Below are 16,908 nucleotides of genomic sequence, written 5' to 3'. Positions count from 1 at the left end.
AGAATAAGCACAGCAGGAAGAAAATCCAACACTTCAAACATAAAGAGGATTTCCAAGGTGGCATGGAAATTTTACTTTCAAGGAGCATGAATTTCTAGTCTGTTGAATACTCAAAACTCTCATTGGCTTCAAGCTGACTTGTCTTTCCTCAAACACCTCAGAGCATGATCACTGTTGTTGAGCTGTTTGTTGAAGATTCCTATTCAGTTCTCAGTTCCACTACCTTAATGTCATCTTGCACTCTGAATAGGACTTCCCAGATCTCCGGAAGCTTGTCTATGATGTCATCCAAAGGTCTTCCTCTTAGCAAGTCATTTAGTGCTAGACAACTGCAAACAGGGAATTTTATTTCTTTCACATAGTGTTCTTACTTGATACAGGTGTATATATACAGATATGCTTATGAATATAAATAAATAGTTTAGAAAAATCAGAATAGTTTCACACTCCCTACTTTCCCCAAATTCTAAATCTAATCTGTGACAAGAACATATCCTTTAGCCGAGGAAAAAAATGCTCAGTCGTTCATGTAAACTCTTAAAAGGTGATAGGAGGTGAAAAAGCCTGCTGTGGTGACAATTGCTACTGCAAACATTTCAGTGACAAAACTGTTTTAGACTCCTTTTCTTTAAGCGTGTGATAAGAAACCAAAGTGGTATAAAGTATGGAACTAAAATTAAAACGGAAGTTTTCAATACAGCATAGTTACAAACCATTAAAAACAAAAAGTAGTTTATTAAAAATGGCATCCTGGCTGCCAAGCACATAACTGCCAGATTGACAAGGTTTTCTGAGAGAAACCATTATTTCAAATTCAAGGATAGGCAAGAACTAGTAACCAGAGAACTCATTCTTCAGAAAATGCTGTTTAGTATAAAGTTAAACGTAATAAATTTCAGGCAAATGGCTTCAAGATTCTATCATACTTCCAAGGGCAGGCTACAAGACTGGGTTCCATCCTGATGAAAGGATATGTCCTCTTTTGCCCCTCAACTTCTTCAGGTTAGCAAGTTTATTGTGAACAAGAGAAAAGAACTGAGTTTGAAGATAAATCTATTAATTTTCCTAGCAATACCTGGATTCTCTGATCCTCCAAAGACTGCTGGTTAGGTTACTGATCAAATCTTCAAGAATTTCCTTCATGTACTTATCAACCTATAATTTAAAAAAAGGAAAAATTATGAAAGAAGCACAGCTACGCATCCTTGCCCAGTACTCTTTAAAATAAAAAAAAAAGTCCTTTTGGACAATACAACCTGCTTTCAGCCACATCAGACGAACTAATGCTTGCCAGTGTTGTGCAAACTTTCTCTGCGCTTTAGACATGTCTGTCTCTGCACTATTTGAGTGTTTAACATTGTGAAAGATACAACAAAGAAAGTCCCCTAAGGCCTTTATCAGCTGAACTGCTAAAATGTAACACCAAACTTGTATTTACTCAAGAAGCAGTTGTGCTTTGATGAGGGATCAGAGTGAATGATTTCACATTAAGATCAGCTTTCCTGGAAGAAAAAAAGGCAAACCCGACTCCAAGACTTGCAGAACAAGAGCAAGGACATCTTATGAAAACCACTTATTCCTAAAATACACCTGGGAGGAATTCTCAGACTGATGGAATAGCCCTCAGTTATGGGCTTCCTCCCACTTAAAAACTGAGGAACTATATTTAAATACTCTTCCTTTAGGAAGGCATCTTAGGCCATAATGATTCCTGAAAAGCTTCTCATAACCAGTATTAAAGCAATATCAAAGTGTTAAGACCCCATTTTAAGTAAATCATAAATTTTAATGCTGAGTGCACAAACAATGTCTGCAATACCCCTTCACATATGAGAGACAGTGCAAATCCTCTGCACAAGCTCCAAGCTCATCCATGGGTTCAAACATCTCCTTTCCTGCGCAGTACCTCACCCCTTTCTGCACTGTCCCTCCTTTCACAAAACGCATCTGTCCCATAAGGATCTCCAATACACTGCTGGCTGTCAGCAAAGCCCCTTGCTGCACTTTGCTGGTCACTCACCATTGACTTGTCAGTGACCAATGCATTCCAAATGCTGGTCATTGCCTGTCGAATGCCCAGGTTGGGGTCAAACTGGTAACGGTAGAGCCGGGGAAGAAGCTGGGGCAAAAATGGAGCCAGCTGCTCTCCAGCCTTGGCAGCTATCACATTGAAACCAAAAGCTGCTCCCTGAAATGACAACAAAATAGTATTTGCTGAAACACTGTTCACTCACTCAGTTATTGCTCATGGGCACACCGCAGTCAGGGGCAAAGTTGGCTGACATGGTTTAGATTTAGACCAAATCAAAAGGTCTAGAATGGTCCTAGAATTAGCCCATCCTCACTCCTACAGTACCAATGATCTCAAGAGTACAATCACACTCAGCAGACAACATACTATTTCAAAACTTTCTTCCAACCTTCATTTCAAGATACTGATTGATCTCATTTGCAGAAGTAGTACTGGTGAATTAAAACTATGAAGATTTAAATACATTCTTCCAAAAGAGATTATTTCTTGGCAAAACGGGTGAGGCTGGGCCACTGCTTCCTTATAACTCTGCTGATTCAGAAGAATTAGAATAACCTAGGAACTGAAAACCTAAAAACAAAATAGCTTGACCTTATTTCTAAAACCTGAAGTTCCTGGGGATTACAATTCTGCATCTGTCCATATTTACTTTAAACTTAAGTATTCTTCTATGACCTTTTCTTTCTCCAACACTGTCAGTTCCACTGCCACTTCTAATACAGTGGAAATTGCCTGTGATACAGTGGATGCTTGCCTGTGAAGTCGCACAGGATTTGGCAGGATAGCCCAAGGAGAAATTACTCAATGAAGGCAGTGCAGTGACTGCCTCTAATGACTGCGTGTTTTCTGACTTGCAGTGTCAAAAGCTGCCACTCAAAACTCCACACTAGGGACTTCACAGGACAGGATGTGTTGTTTTAGTTAATCTAGAAAATAGCAATAAAGACACATTTTCAGTTAGGACAACCATGAAAAGCAAGTTGCAGAAAGTGTAAGGAAAAGCAAGGCATGGCCTCCAACAAAATATCATGCTGAACAGCATGTTCTGTTTAGCTCTTCTGGGGAGTTTAGAGCACAGATTTCTCCAGAAGTTCCCTCCAAATTAAACTATTCTGCAAATTCTTCAAATACCAAAGCTCAATCCACACCTTCTGAGTGCATTATTCTTCACTCATCTTAGCTGGAGAAATTCCACAAGGGTCAGGAACCTAACTATGCTCCTGTGCTTTTGAAGTCACAGTGCTGTGGAAGGTCTTGAGAAATGCTGAATTGTCAAACTCTGGAAGAGTTAAAGCTGGGATTTGTTTTTTTGCACTAAGTGCTGTTGTCAGACTCAAAACAAGTTCTTCCACATTTCTGTAAAGCCAGTGAAGAGTCCCACATCAAAGCTCTGAATAGTACACCTAAATCTTCAAATTTATTATGCTCCTTTTTCATCTGGAAGTGGATCCAATAGTATTTTGGCTTTTCTAAAGCTCCTGGCTGCTTTAAAATACCAAAACTTGAATTGAAAAGGGACACTTAAGACAACAGCACCTTTTAGCAACTTGCTGATTACTTTTTGCTCTGTCATCTTGGATAACAAAGATCACTTTTCTTGGCATCCAAAAATTCATCCAGTTTTCAAAACACTATCACTGTTTGAACACATTAAAGATTGTCTTTCTAAGTACACTAAAAAAATAAAAGGATGTCAGTTGATTCAGAGGGCAATGTAGGATACAAACACTCTGATACCAAAGTCTTGTTGTAAGAATTTCAAGTAATCATACATTTTTTTCTCAGCCTGCAAAATTTGCCTTGGACTGATACCAAAGCATCAACTCCACATGCAGTTTTACATAAAACATATACACAGGAATAGAGAAATGGATTTTGGTTTCCAGAGTTGACAGTAGGAATCGAAGTTGTATGAAAGCAGAACATTACCTTCCGAGAATTCCACATGGCATGATGGTTGGCCAGATTCATGAATTTGTACACCAGGTCAGGCTGATTGAGATCACTAGCCAGTGAACAAAGCTCCTTGTAGGTAGAAAGACCTTGACTTTAAAAAGCAGAAGGGAAATCATTGTTACTAATTTCGGGTAGACAAATGCTATAACACCTAAAGCTATTTTCAATTCACATCCTAAAGCAGGAAGAGAAGGGTGAGTAGCACATCTGTATTACACAGAAATAGTATAGTAACTTAAGAGAACAAGAAGGAACAAAAGGTCATGAAGCAGATTTCTTATGGAATTCTGTGTCACACTGACTGTGTCTCTGTCAAAGACTATCAGTAAACTTACCCATCTGGGGTTTTACTCAGACCTCCTTGAAATACCACAGTTTCTCCAGTCATCTCATGTTTGGCTCTGATAGAAAAGAAGTCCAGTATTAGCGTTACCAAACTCTATAGCTGAATACACTGCACACTACAGAACAGTTAATTTTGCTTTATTAACTCAGGAACTTGACATTTTTCTCGGCTCAAATCCCACAAAAACATAGGTGGGCAAAGCTACACACTGCAAGGAATGTCATTAACTTGTATCACGTGTAATGCTAAGAAGATATTGCAGCAAGTGAGAGTTTTGCTGTGCAAAGGTAAAAAGTCAAAATACTGAATGATGACTTTTTAGTTCTGTTCAGACATGAGCCATGTAATGGACAGCAAAAATCTATTTCAAAATGAAAAAACACCATTTTCATTCATTTTATTTCTTCCTGCTTTCCACGACTGAATCCCTACAGGCCAAGCCTAGGTTTTTATCATTCAGTGGCCAAATCTACACCAGGTTAGACAGGAAAAGTCTATTAAAGAGCATTTCCAATACTGACCAACATGATCTCTAGTCACGAGTCTTGTAAAGCTAAATAGTCATACTAAAGCTGACAAGTGACCATTAACAACACTTCCTTAGTAAAAGGTGCTTTTCAGCACAAGTAAGTCACCACTTCTGCAACATTCGCAACATGCAGAGTTGCTGCAAGTGGTCATTGTTCTCTGCAACTACACAATGCAGCAAATAGCAAATCCAATCAAATCCCAGCTCATTTGAACCACCTGAATCAGGACTGACATATTATTTTGAAGCTTTGTTGAATGGAACAAAACCAGAACAACTTCAGTCACAAAATACTCTAAGCTGGTTTAAGAAATGTCTCAGTTTGACTCCCTGTGAATGGATATTGGCTTGCCCTTGGCCCCAAAACATCTCTTTCCCCAAAAAAAAAAAAAAGAGGCACGCTTTTATTCCCACCAGACACATAACTCAGAGTACTCGGTCACTGTGTTCTGAATTCACTGTACCTTTTCCCAGTCATAAGGGTATCAACGAGTGTAGTAACTAGCTCTTGCTGATCCTCTTCACTTCCTAGTTCATATATCAGCCCAAGACCTTTTGAAGCAACATCTTGACTAAGCTCTGCAAGAGATTTTACCAAGCAAAATTCAAGATAAATATGTAACTAAGCAGTACACAAATTTCAAAAGTAAGGGTCAACTAAAATCAGGACATAGCAAACACAGCTCTGTGCTGCACTTGACAGCTCTCCATTTCAGGCAAGATCTAGTCTGTCATGACACAAATTTTGAATTCTGAAGCTGCAATTTGTTCTGAAGGCATAAACCCCTTCAAATTAGGTGACATCTTCACATAAGTACTGTTACTGCAAGTTTTGAAACAGCAGAAAGAGTTCCAAGAGCCACAGGTATTCTGACATGCTAGAGGCTCCTGAAATCACTAGTGGTAATATTCTCTTCAGCTTCAGTGAGCTTTGCATAGGCTGATGGATGCCTTTCCACTAGCCGGCATGGATAGAGCTGTAAGCCAAAATATGCTAGTTTGAAGGGGTCTCAGAGCTCCTATCCATGCAGAAAACAACTCTGTGATATACATCCTGCTGCCCAAAACAGTGCAGAAGTAACACCACTACTGTTACTACAGTCTGAAGGGGCAAATGCAGTATGCTTTTTAGCCAAATGCACAAAAAACTGTGCTTCTTATCTCTGCACATGATGCCTAGAAAAGAAATCATTCCTAATAACATAAGAAATAGGAAGTTCCTACAGTCACCTTTTAATGCTGACAGAGTAACTGACTTTCTGCTGAATGCCCATAAAAAGACACAACTCTTTACAATGCAACACTACTTACCATCACTATCTGACAGAATTGAAACAAATGCACTTTGAATATCCTTGAGATGAGACTGTAAGATGAGAAAAAAAAGACATTCTTTTGGATTCTTCATTTGGTCTCCAGGCAAGTTTCTAACAGACAAGCAGAGGCTACTGTATCAATTGACATGCCCATCTGAGCTACACTTATGACAAAAACTGGTCTTCTTTCCAGACACCCAAGTAGCAGCAGTGACAGGCATTCATGTAAGATAACAGTTACTTGTCCATCGCACCATGTACATATACCATGTTATTAATAAACCATGTTTTATTTTCCTTGTTTAGTACAAGGCAGCAATGCATCATAAATCTGGCTTGCAACCAGATGGGACTTTCTTCATCCCCAAACTGGTGAATTTTGCCAGCTCCCTACATGGTGCACCATTTAGGTGAGTGCAATTTGTGGCAATGTTTTATATATAAAAGCTTGTATTTGCAAAGCAGCTTCTCCCAAAGCTCTTTATCAACACCTGAAGAGTACAAAATGGTCCCATCACAGTCCATAGTACCTCTATGCAGATAAGAGGACATTTTGATTGGGAATGTTTTATTTAGTACTTATATAGGACTTTTCACATTCTTTCATTATGAACCAGCACTTTAAATACAAGATTCAAAAAGTGTACCAAAAATACACAGTAAATAAAGCTGTTGTAACTGCTCCCAGGTATCAAAGATAAACATCATGAAACAAATTAAGTTCTGTTCTCCTTCCTCCTCTCCTAGAACTGTCAATATTTTCCCAGTATAAATCCCAAACACTATACAGATACCAAACTATACAGATACAAGTATACTGATACCAAACTCTTCTTCTAAGGGAAGATGTAGTGCTTTCTCATCTTACAACAGCTATTTACATTGAGCTTACTCTGACTTGGATGCAAGTCAGATGTGTATAAAGGTGACAAACACCCTTGTTCATCTGCCAGATAGTCTGTTCCTCTAGAAACAAAAAGATAGGCCATGTCTCAAGAAGACCTCAGTAAGCACTGTACCAGCACTGGGAGAAAAGAGGCAACAAAAGTGAAAGGGAAGGGAGTGACAGAAACAAGGTGGGAAGCCAGAATAGGGACAAGGAGCCAGTGCTGGAAAAGGCATATTTCTTACCTTAATTGCTTTGTGGGTGCTCAGCTTCTTCACCAATGACAGAAGCCAGATGCAAGCTGCCTGCCTAACATGTGGGTTGGGACTGATGATGTGCTTGTTCAAAATAAGGTCTAGGACCCAGGGCACCACATCATTCACTTTCAAATCTATAGGTTAAAAAAAAAAAAAGGTGGAGGGGAGGAACTTTGATAAGTGTCCACACCCATTTTAATGAAAACAATGAAAAACCTAATGAACTCAAGAGTACTCAGGTGACACCTTAATCTCTACTTATTTAAGAAGTCAGTGGAATTACAGGGAAAGTAATAATAGTAGAAGGAATAATAGAAATACAGAATCCTCCTAACCCTTCACGAACATGTTTCAGAGCCTGTGACGAAGAAGAGGTACCATTCACACTGCCTAAGACTCAGGACAAAACTTTTTTTTTTTGGTTAGGACTCACAATCTCTGGAGCAATGACAAGGTTTAATTTCTACTACCTCCTCAGCTTTGTGTACACTAAATACTTAACACCATACTCACAAAATTAAAACATGTGTTTGCAGGTCTGAGACTGATCTTTACTTTTACAGTTGCCTGATTTGAAGCTAGCCTTTTGTCACACTTGTATTTCAATGGGTACAAAATCTTAGTTCTTAAATAGAATTTCTGCATTTACTGCATGTAAATTCCACTTAATTGTATCACTTGAATTATTGGAAAACACTTGCAATTTGATTTTATAACCCTATTTTCCTGTTTAGGCTTCAAAATGATATTTTAAAATATTTGTGTATTAAAAACCCAAAATTAAACTCAACATGGCAAACAAAAATGAAAAATCCCACACAAATACAGAGCCAAGTGGCAATGAATCACATAGGATATTTAAACAGTCCATTAATAAAGTCTTCTGCTGTCTGAGCAGATGGACAGGAAGAGGTAAAACAACCTGTAGATAATCACAAACACAAAACCTCTTTTGCATGGTCAGTTATAAACCAAACACCACAGAAATGAAGCTTGGAGCCAAGTCTTAGTCCAGACACTTCCCAACCCAGCTCCTACACTGGGAAGGCCTACCTGAAGGAGGGATATATTCCTCCTCTGTGACCGTCCATGCATCCCGTGCAGCCACTGAGCTGGTTCCAACAGCAGCACTGGTAATAGCTTCACCAACAGTGAACTGCAGCTCTATCTGTTTGGCCTGAAAAATACATCGGAGCATCACTGACAGTACTAACTAAGCACACACCTAAACTTCCAGCATTTAATCTACAAAACCACAGTCTCTTCCCCATTCCCAATGTTCAGCACCAATTTACAGTCAAATCACTCTTCTAAGCTTCTGAGACTACATGGCATTTCAGACCCACTGAAGTTGATGGAAAATGAGGCAATGCCAAACTGTCTGAATTGAATGATAAAAGCTATAATTTCCACATTTTTTAAAGCATACCTTTGACAAAGGATTTACTTGTCTCTGCAGAAGCTCAACTTGGTGAAAAAAAATAATTCAGTAGAATGAAAATAAAGTGAAAATTATGCTGATAGTGATTGGCGAAAATTATTATGGCTTTACTATAATAGGGATTATTCAGTCTCCTATAATTCCATACAGAAGCTGATCTCTTAAAAGATACAGAAATCTGTTTTTCACATTAAAGTAATTCAGATGGTACTTGTTTTGCTTCACTGTCCTCCTTACACTATTGTCTGAGCTTTCAGGAACAGTATATGCCTGTTCTCAGTACTTATGATGAATTTTATGTTGGAAGAACTGGTTTCCATAACCGCTGAGTACCTTCTACATAGCTTTCCTTATGCTCTAGAAGCACAGAATGCTCAGGATCTTGGAGAATTAAGCCCTTAGCTTCCTGCAATCAAAGGTAAATTGTATTTTTTCACATACACCTTTCATAAAGAAAGTTGCAATGTCCCCATGCAGTTACAGAAGAAAAACACAGCACTCAGAAACATCTTTTGATGTTTGGGTACACAGTATTCTCAATATTTTTAGTATTTTAAGTATAGTGATAGGACAAGTGGTTAATGGCTTCAAACTGAGAGTAGGCTTAGATGAACTACTAGGAAGAAATTCTTTACTGTGAACATGGTGAGGCACTAAAGAGCTCATCCACAGATGCCCCAACACCAGCAGTGTTCAAGGTCAGGCTGGATTGGGCTTTGAGCAACTTGGTCTAGTTGAGTGTCCCTGCTCACAGCAGAGGGGGTGGAACTAGATCACCTTTAAGGTCCCTTCCAACCCAAATCATTCCATAATTCTATGGCTCTTGCTTGTTTGATCACATCAGAATTGGAGCACTCAGCAAAGTATGTGTGTCTGATACTCAACAGCCACTTCTACAATGCAGAATCCTGTGTCAGTATCAGCAAAGAAGAAAGGTAAAACAAACTGGAAAGGTAAATTGAAGGACACTAAAAAAGCTCCTTTTATTTAGTTTTGTTAGCTGGCATATTACAGTCTGTATAGAAGCTCTCTGAAGTATTGTGAAAGAATGCAGTGCACTTCAAAGACGCATTTAGATGGACAAGAGATACATATATTCCTATAAACTTCAAATTCAAGTGAGTTGTATTAATTGATTTAATTCGGAAGTATTTCTGTTACCTACTTTCAGGGTATTTTCGAAGGCCAAAATACAGGCCTAAGACTTAATTTTTATAAGATCTGACGATTTTTTACATACAGTGTACCAAAAAAAGAAAAACAAGCCATAAGCCTCCTGAAGGGGAATGAGTATTTGTCTTAGACTGAGGTGGAGACCTGAACTAGCAAGTTTTTAAACTGTGGCATAGAACCTTTTACCACCCCAAGTCTACCTCTGCTCTCTATGTCAAGGCAGTTTTAAAAAGCCAGAGACACTATTACAAAATGTCAACTCCCTTTGTAAATCTGACTCAAAAGTACATAAAAAGCATCCAAAGAGAAATACTCACTGTAGTATAAAGGATAAAACATTGATAGTGTCTCACCTCCACAGAATCCATTAAACCCTGCAGCAGTAGCTTCTGGTGGGGAAAATCTTCATCTCCCACTGGGAAGTAACCTAATGTCTGTATTGCTCGTTCCTTCATCTTAAATACAAACAAACAAAAAAAATAACACTATCATATAACCTTCCTGTAATTCTAGAAGATGCAATGTAAACCCACTATTTCTCACCCTTGCTGAAGTTTTACTCAAGGAATCAGATGTACATGCAAGCAGCTTATCAGATCAATCAATGCACCTCTTTTCCAAAGTAGATCAGAACAAATGTCCTGTTACCTTTAAGGATTATTTGCAGGTAAAAGAAAATACTTCTGTATTTCTTGAATTAAAATTAAGACCATTCATATTTTCATCTCTTAAGTCCCTAGTTATAACTATAAAAAGCACAAGCAATCAGTGCTAGACAATATTAGAAAGACCCAGACCTACCCAACTCACTGAAGCCAACAAAAAACCAACTCACAAAAAGCCAACTAATTTCTTTAAAAAATGAGCTTGAGTTTGGCAGGTAATACATATACCTAGTGAGCATTCAAGAAATGAACAGGAATCATAAGAACACTACAAAAATCTTGCCTTATTTGTTTCCTTGCTGGAAGGGATTCGGGCCAGTAAATTTTCAACAAGTTGCAGCTTTGTAAATCCTGTTCCTTCGTTGGGGATTGGCAAGGGGCCATTCCTGCCAATCTCCCCAAGAGCCATACAAGCACCCACCACAAGGAAGGGAGAGGTACTGTCCAGAAAAGAACCTACCGGGAAAAGCAAACCAGGATGATTCAGATTTTGTGTTTTGCATCATTATTATTATTTAGCAGTGGCCATGCACTTCTATTTTACTCATACAAGAAGCAAAGCACTAATCTCCTCTACAGCTAGTAGGAAGCATTATGTTAGAAAAAAATTGAAGTGAAAGGAGACATTGAGAGGCATCTAGGCAATGACACCACTCCTGATTGTGCTGTGTTGGTCTGCAAGTTACAAAGTCCACCTAGGTTTTGCTGAAAGGTCCATACATCTAATCAAATTACATTCTCACAGGCTGTAAATTCTATCACAAAAATTTAACTCAATTTAGATTTGACTCAATTTAGATTACACTATCTATAGGCTGAGCACCTCAGAAAAATCCTCAGCCTGGGGTGCATTTAAAAAAAAAAAAAAAACAACAAAACAACAGTTACGTGCAACAAGGTCTTAGGCAGGAAGTTACCTATTGTCTCTGTTGTCAACTTGATAAGTTGTTCTTGTTCTGGCATGACTGAAGTGTTTGGTTGTTCTGTGTCATGTAGCTCCATTGTTCTGATTTTCCCTTTGGCCAAGTACCTTCCTACTGTAAATCCCAAAGCCAGCAAGGATCCATGTTGGACCTCCGGGCTCTACAGACAACACCAACAGTGCAAGAAAATCTCATTTTCAAAGTACATAACACTTTGCACAATGCATTGATTTAAAAACACATATGGACAAGCCAGATCAGAAGGCACCCTGAAGAATGCAGAACTCTAACACACAGTAAAACAACAGAGAGTTTGATATTGTTAGTGCTCTTTCATGAATGGAGTTTTTTACGATTAATTAACAAAACTTAAAAGGGATGTAGGAGGACAGACTAGGAATTTATCACCAACACTCACATTCCTAAAGCTACGCTTTTAAAAAAATACACAAACTACATTGTCTCTACTTAAAAACCAGACATATTCAGACTAAAGGGACAGAATGTACTCTTTGGTAAAAAGCAGTAAAGGGTAATTGCTCTACATTTGTATGGCTAAGAATGAGAAAACACCTGGCCTATGCTGAAGGCAATGCCTCTACAGTTTGGCAGGCCACAAATTGTGAAACCTAATTAATACAATTAAATGTTAAGAATACCAATTTCTCCAATGCTGATTTGGTGCTGGAACTATTTAATGACCATGTTTATTCCTACAAGTGAACTCTAGCAAAAGGATTTTTGGAGAAACAAGGCTGTGAGACTCAAACGCCACCAAACTGAAAAAAACAATAAAACAAACAAACAAATAAACAAACAAACAAAAAAAAACAACAACAAAACAAATACCAAACCAACAAAGGGAAGGGTGCAGGAGCTTAATCTCGGATTAGCTCATCCCTCTTGTTTTTTAACATCACATATATTGCGCCAGTGCAATTGTGCTGCCAGAATGGGAGCCTCAACCTAGCCTGGCCACCAGGGACTGTTCCTTGATGCAGTCTCACTGCAGCAAAGTCACCAGAAGATGGATCCTTCCTCCATCTCCATTTTAGTTATCCATTCACACTGCAGTCCTTATTGAGACACTAGGATCACCAACACCCCTAGCTGTACAAATTCAAGTGCTTTTGTACAGTAGCAGCAAGTCAAAGCTCTAGCTGACTCAGATTCACAACGGCATGGGAACACTCTGCTTTTTTTTTCCTTTTACTATGAGTGGGGGTAAGTGGGGCTGAAAGCAGCAGTGTGGCATTGGGACCCATCTATACTGGTTTCATGACTGCAGGAGCTGTGCCCTACACAAAACTGAGCACTGACATGGCTTTGGCTCACATGCAGAGCTTTCACAAATTCAAAATAAATCATGTTTGTTAACTACAACATAAAGCAATCAACACTTGTTGTCAGTTTGCTACCTGCAATGTAAAATGGTGACCCTTTAAGTCCTTTAGAGAGACTGATACAAAAACATTTTGGGGAAACAGAACCTAGAAATACTACTCCTTTCCCTCCCACACAGGATTCAGGACACACCAGCACAGAAATCAGACCAATTTGTTTTCAGGACTCCTTTTCCATGCTTGCAGTGGCAAAATGGAGAAATAAGGATAAGGGGAGGCGAAAGAAGCTGCTGGAGAAGGGAAGGCAGGCAAACTCAGCATGTAAAGACACAGCTGTGGAGGGCTGCTCAGCAGTCCCTGTGGGGCAAGAGGAAAGAAGGCACAGCCCTAACACAGCACAAGATCCTGAGGCAGTGAGGACGCAAGAGGCGACCCTGGCTCAGGAGGGAATGAGTTAAACATTTTAACAAGCTAAAAACTGTCTTTATTCTGTGGGTGCTCAGGAATAAGGAACTGGTAAACAGTTTGAGGTAGGTAGTGCGATTCATAACCACTCAATCAGACGTGACTATTTAGCTGGCTAAAAGTGGTTGAATACCTGACAGTGCTTTGCTTGGGATTTCATGCTTCCATGAAATCCTCCTACTGACCTTAACAGCCTCAGGGATTAATTTATTTAAAGATCTGCTGCACTCACCTGAAACAAAAATCCCTTGTCACAATCCAACTGGAAGTCAGCTAGTTAATTTTACACCCAGATTAAGGTTAATACATCCTGGACACAGGGTCAGATTCAACTATCCTATCAGTTACATGACATGAGAAAAAAAACAAGAAGCAGACAAAGGAAGGTAATTACATGGCTGTCTTTTGTCATCTTGATCAGCTGCTCCAAGGACGCCCTAAGCTCATCTCCAGACATGGTAGACAGCACTACAGAATAAAACAGGGCTGCAAGCTCACGCATTTCCTCTTTGTTAGTGTTCATCAGGTTCTGTGGAAGTTAAAAAAAAATAAAAAACAAACCATGAAATACGGAAGCAGCTTCTTACCCAGTTTGTTCATAAAGAGCTTCAATATACAAAGACAATTGTCATGGAGACACATAAATAGTTATTAGTTCAGAAAGCATTCTTTAAACCAACAGCACTATCACTTAAGAAACTAAGTCCTCAATTCAACAAAACATTCATAACACACTGAGTGTTTTGAAGAAAGAAGACCACAAGAGGGCCACCCACCTTCTGTGTCAAAACATGCAGATTGAATTCTTGGCCCAATTTTGTCTTCAGCTAAGAGCTCCAGGTTTTGCATTCATACTGTGCTTAAAAAACCCACACCCCAAACTACTACTTTCCCTAAGCTGCTGGAGGCTTCCATACCCTTCTTTAAAAAAACCCTCAAGAGAGTTAACAATTCAAATCTAACCATGACAGAAGTGTCCAGGAAACCACAATTCTCAAAGCAAAATTACCCAATTTGTACCTGCAATCTGGTGTTGTCAAAGTAAGATATTAAAATTTAAATTTTGTAAACTTCAGGTAATTTGTTATAACAATCTTACCTCTACCAGCAACTTGATGTATAATGCACAACACACTCCCATGAAAAATTCATACCCAAATCTTTGAGTGCCTTGGGCCACCACAAAGAAACCAAAGTGAGCCACGCAAACAAACAAGAAATAATCTGTCAGGGTCATGAAATGTAATGTTAACTTCAATCTAGCATCAGATCACATATCTGACTTCTAACAAAGCCCTCAACCTGTTCATTTCACTCGGCAAGGCAAAAACACATTAAATATGATTTACAACACTATTTCTGAAACTTGGTACTACCAACAACTACTCCTAGAAACTTAATTTTGAATGGACACTGGGCCAAGGACAAGGAAGAGTTTTCTATAAATGATGAGGAATACTGAAAAGGGGCAAGTTTTTAAGTATTCTCCTGTGCAGTTCATACCTGCAAATAAATGGAAAGTGATAACCTGCATACAGAGCAATGCAGCTCAGATATCATCAGGAGAAACTGCTAGAACACATTTCAATGTTTTTTAACCTTGACTAAGTATTTGTTTCTGCCAGATTGCTCCAATGAAAGCAGTGGCAAGCTGCAAAACCTTCAAAAATCCTAGGTGTTTGAGGCAAATAATGAAAAAATAGTGTTGCCTGAGAAAAGAATCTAGGGAAAGCAGAATTCTCTTTGGCTTACTCCCAGTCAGACTCCAGTGTAACAGGGCTTTTTTTTGTCTGGGGCTAATAAACAGGGAAAAAAAAAGAAACACCTCCACAGAAAGTTCTCTAAAACAACTAGGGATGTAATAATCTCATCTTCTAAGAAGTCATTCACATCTTCCCACTGAAACACTCACACTGCCAAAAATGTGCAGAATTTTGTCTTCTGTTTTCTTCTACAGAGGAAAAAATGGATTACTATATCAACAGGATAGATGACAGACTAGAACAGGTAAGTGAATGAACAAAAACAGTAATATAAAAGAACCAAAAAATAACTTTCCCCATCCTGGCACATAAAACATTTCATGAGGTGTTGACTATGAGAAGAAATATGAGATTTTAAATCAAGTGCATATTTGGAAATAATACTCTGTTTCACTAAGGGAAATGTGCCGATTTTGGTAATGCCAAATTCTATCCACCCCAAAAAAACCCACCCAAAAATGGGGTTTTCACAGTACCTTAATCCAATCCATCTTGTCTACAAATCTGGTGGCTAGTTTTTCTGGATACACTGAAACAACTTCCAGGAGACAATACATGACCGGCAAACCTAAACAATAATTAAAGAACCAGGTTATTAAACAATTCCAGTATTTACAACAATGTAACATTCAGTGCTAAAAACAGGTAAAGAAGTATCAGGCATTTCAAGGCATTTATTTGTAATTCATTAGGAATAACAAACAATACAGAATAATAGGGTGTAATATTTCTCAGACATATTAGGGAAACTAATAAAAGCAAACACTCAAGTAGCAATTAATTCAAAATGCATTCAAATGTTTTAGACTACACTTGTGGTAGATAGGCTATTATCAGAGTGAGGAAGGCACAGCATTCACTGGTGAGGAAGCTGTCATATACAATTGCTTCACAATTTTACACTATTATGTCAACTGATGCTGCAATTTTACAGCCATGCTTTCTCCCACCTACAAAACAGTACAGAAAAAAACAAGTTTAAACTAAATAGTACATAGTCTGCGTTTCAACTCTTATTGCTGAAGCCAAGTTCAAAACACAAGACAATTCATTTTTAGTAAGAGAAGATATTGGTTTCTTCAGGATACTGCTGCACATAGCTTCTTACCTCCAACACCAGCTAAGAGCTGCTGAAGAAGGCCAATATATATATGTACAGGGTTGGTTTCTGCACCTTTTGAAGAGGAGGAGGAAGAAGAGAAAGATATGTGGTTGCCAGACATGAGGTTTCTTATGTAACGTCCAATGGCTGGAGCATGATCTTGCATATCTGCCAAGCTCTGTGAGGTTGGCATTACACCAGCACTGTGAGCAAGACACATCCGTAGATAGAGAATTATCTAAGTAGAGAAGATAAAAACACAGGATCCTGAATGCATAAGCACTTGAAAAACTATGCAGGAGACAAAAGAGGAGAGAATATGCTGTATTTAATGTAACCAAAATAGAGTAATTTTTGTTTTTATCAAATACAGACAGAAGAGTTAATACAGTACCATGTACAAATATGAAGTGTAACAAACCTTAGGACCTCTTCCTGCAATAGGCCTGACAACCCTACATCACTCTAAAGACTAAATCATATGCAGACTTTTGGTTTAGCATCAGCTGAAGCAACTCCTTGCAGAGTTCAGCCTGTACCCCATACCGATTCTGCATTTGTACAAATGCAACCTGACACATTGCCAATATAGATCTCCCTTCCCATCTCAGTTTGTGTCTACAAAACTCTGAAGCCTGGGATTCTGTTAGGAAAAGAGCCCCAAGGAGCATATAATGGGACCTCTGCACAGGACTGCCCATCTGATAGCTA

The 16,908-nt window shown here is 38.7% G+C and overlaps 1 protein-coding gene across 2 annotated transcripts in view; it reads right to left on the bottom strand.

Moving 5' to 3' along the window:
• Positions 1–16,908, bottom strand: part of ECPAS (Ecm29 proteasome adaptor and scaffold) — a 58,577-nt gene that overhangs the window by 14,615 nt on the left and 27,054 nt on the right. For both annotated transcript variants that reach the window (XM_062514070.1, XM_062514069.1), the window contains exons 18-32: positions 16,204–16,435; positions 15,572–15,663; positions 13,727–13,861; positions 11,519–11,684; positions 10,885–11,057; positions 10,290–10,391; positions 8,376–8,499; positions 7,311–7,456; positions 6,175–6,229; positions 5,328–5,442; positions 4,324–4,389; positions 3,962–4,079; positions 2,021–2,188; positions 1,076–1,155; positions 224–329 (exon numbers count right to left, since the gene is read on the bottom strand). In XM_062514070.1, coding sequence (XP_062370054.1) covers positions 224–329; positions 1,076–1,155; positions 2,021–2,188; positions 3,962–4,079; positions 4,324–4,389; positions 5,328–5,442; positions 6,175–6,229; positions 7,311–7,456; positions 8,376–8,499; positions 10,290–10,391; positions 10,885–11,057; positions 11,519–11,684; positions 13,727–13,861; positions 15,572–15,663; positions 16,204–16,435 — 1,878 coding nt within the window. The remainder of the gene's footprint in view (positions 1–223; positions 330–1,075; positions 1,156–2,020; positions 2,189–3,961; positions 4,080–4,323; positions 4,390–5,327; positions 5,443–6,174; positions 6,230–7,310; positions 7,457–8,375; positions 8,500–10,289; positions 10,392–10,884; positions 11,058–11,518; positions 11,685–13,726; positions 13,862–15,571; positions 15,664–16,203; positions 16,436–16,908) is intronic.

This window comes from Cinclus cinclus, chromosome Z, assembly GCF_963662255.1.
Source record: "Cinclus cinclus chromosome Z, bCinCin1.1, whole genome shotgun sequence".
Lineage (NCBI taxonomy): Eukaryota > Metazoa > Chordata > Aves > Passeriformes > Cinclidae > Cinclus > Cinclus cinclus.
Note: the sequence above shows the minus strand (reverse complement) of the source record. Positions and strands in the feature narration are given on the sequence as shown.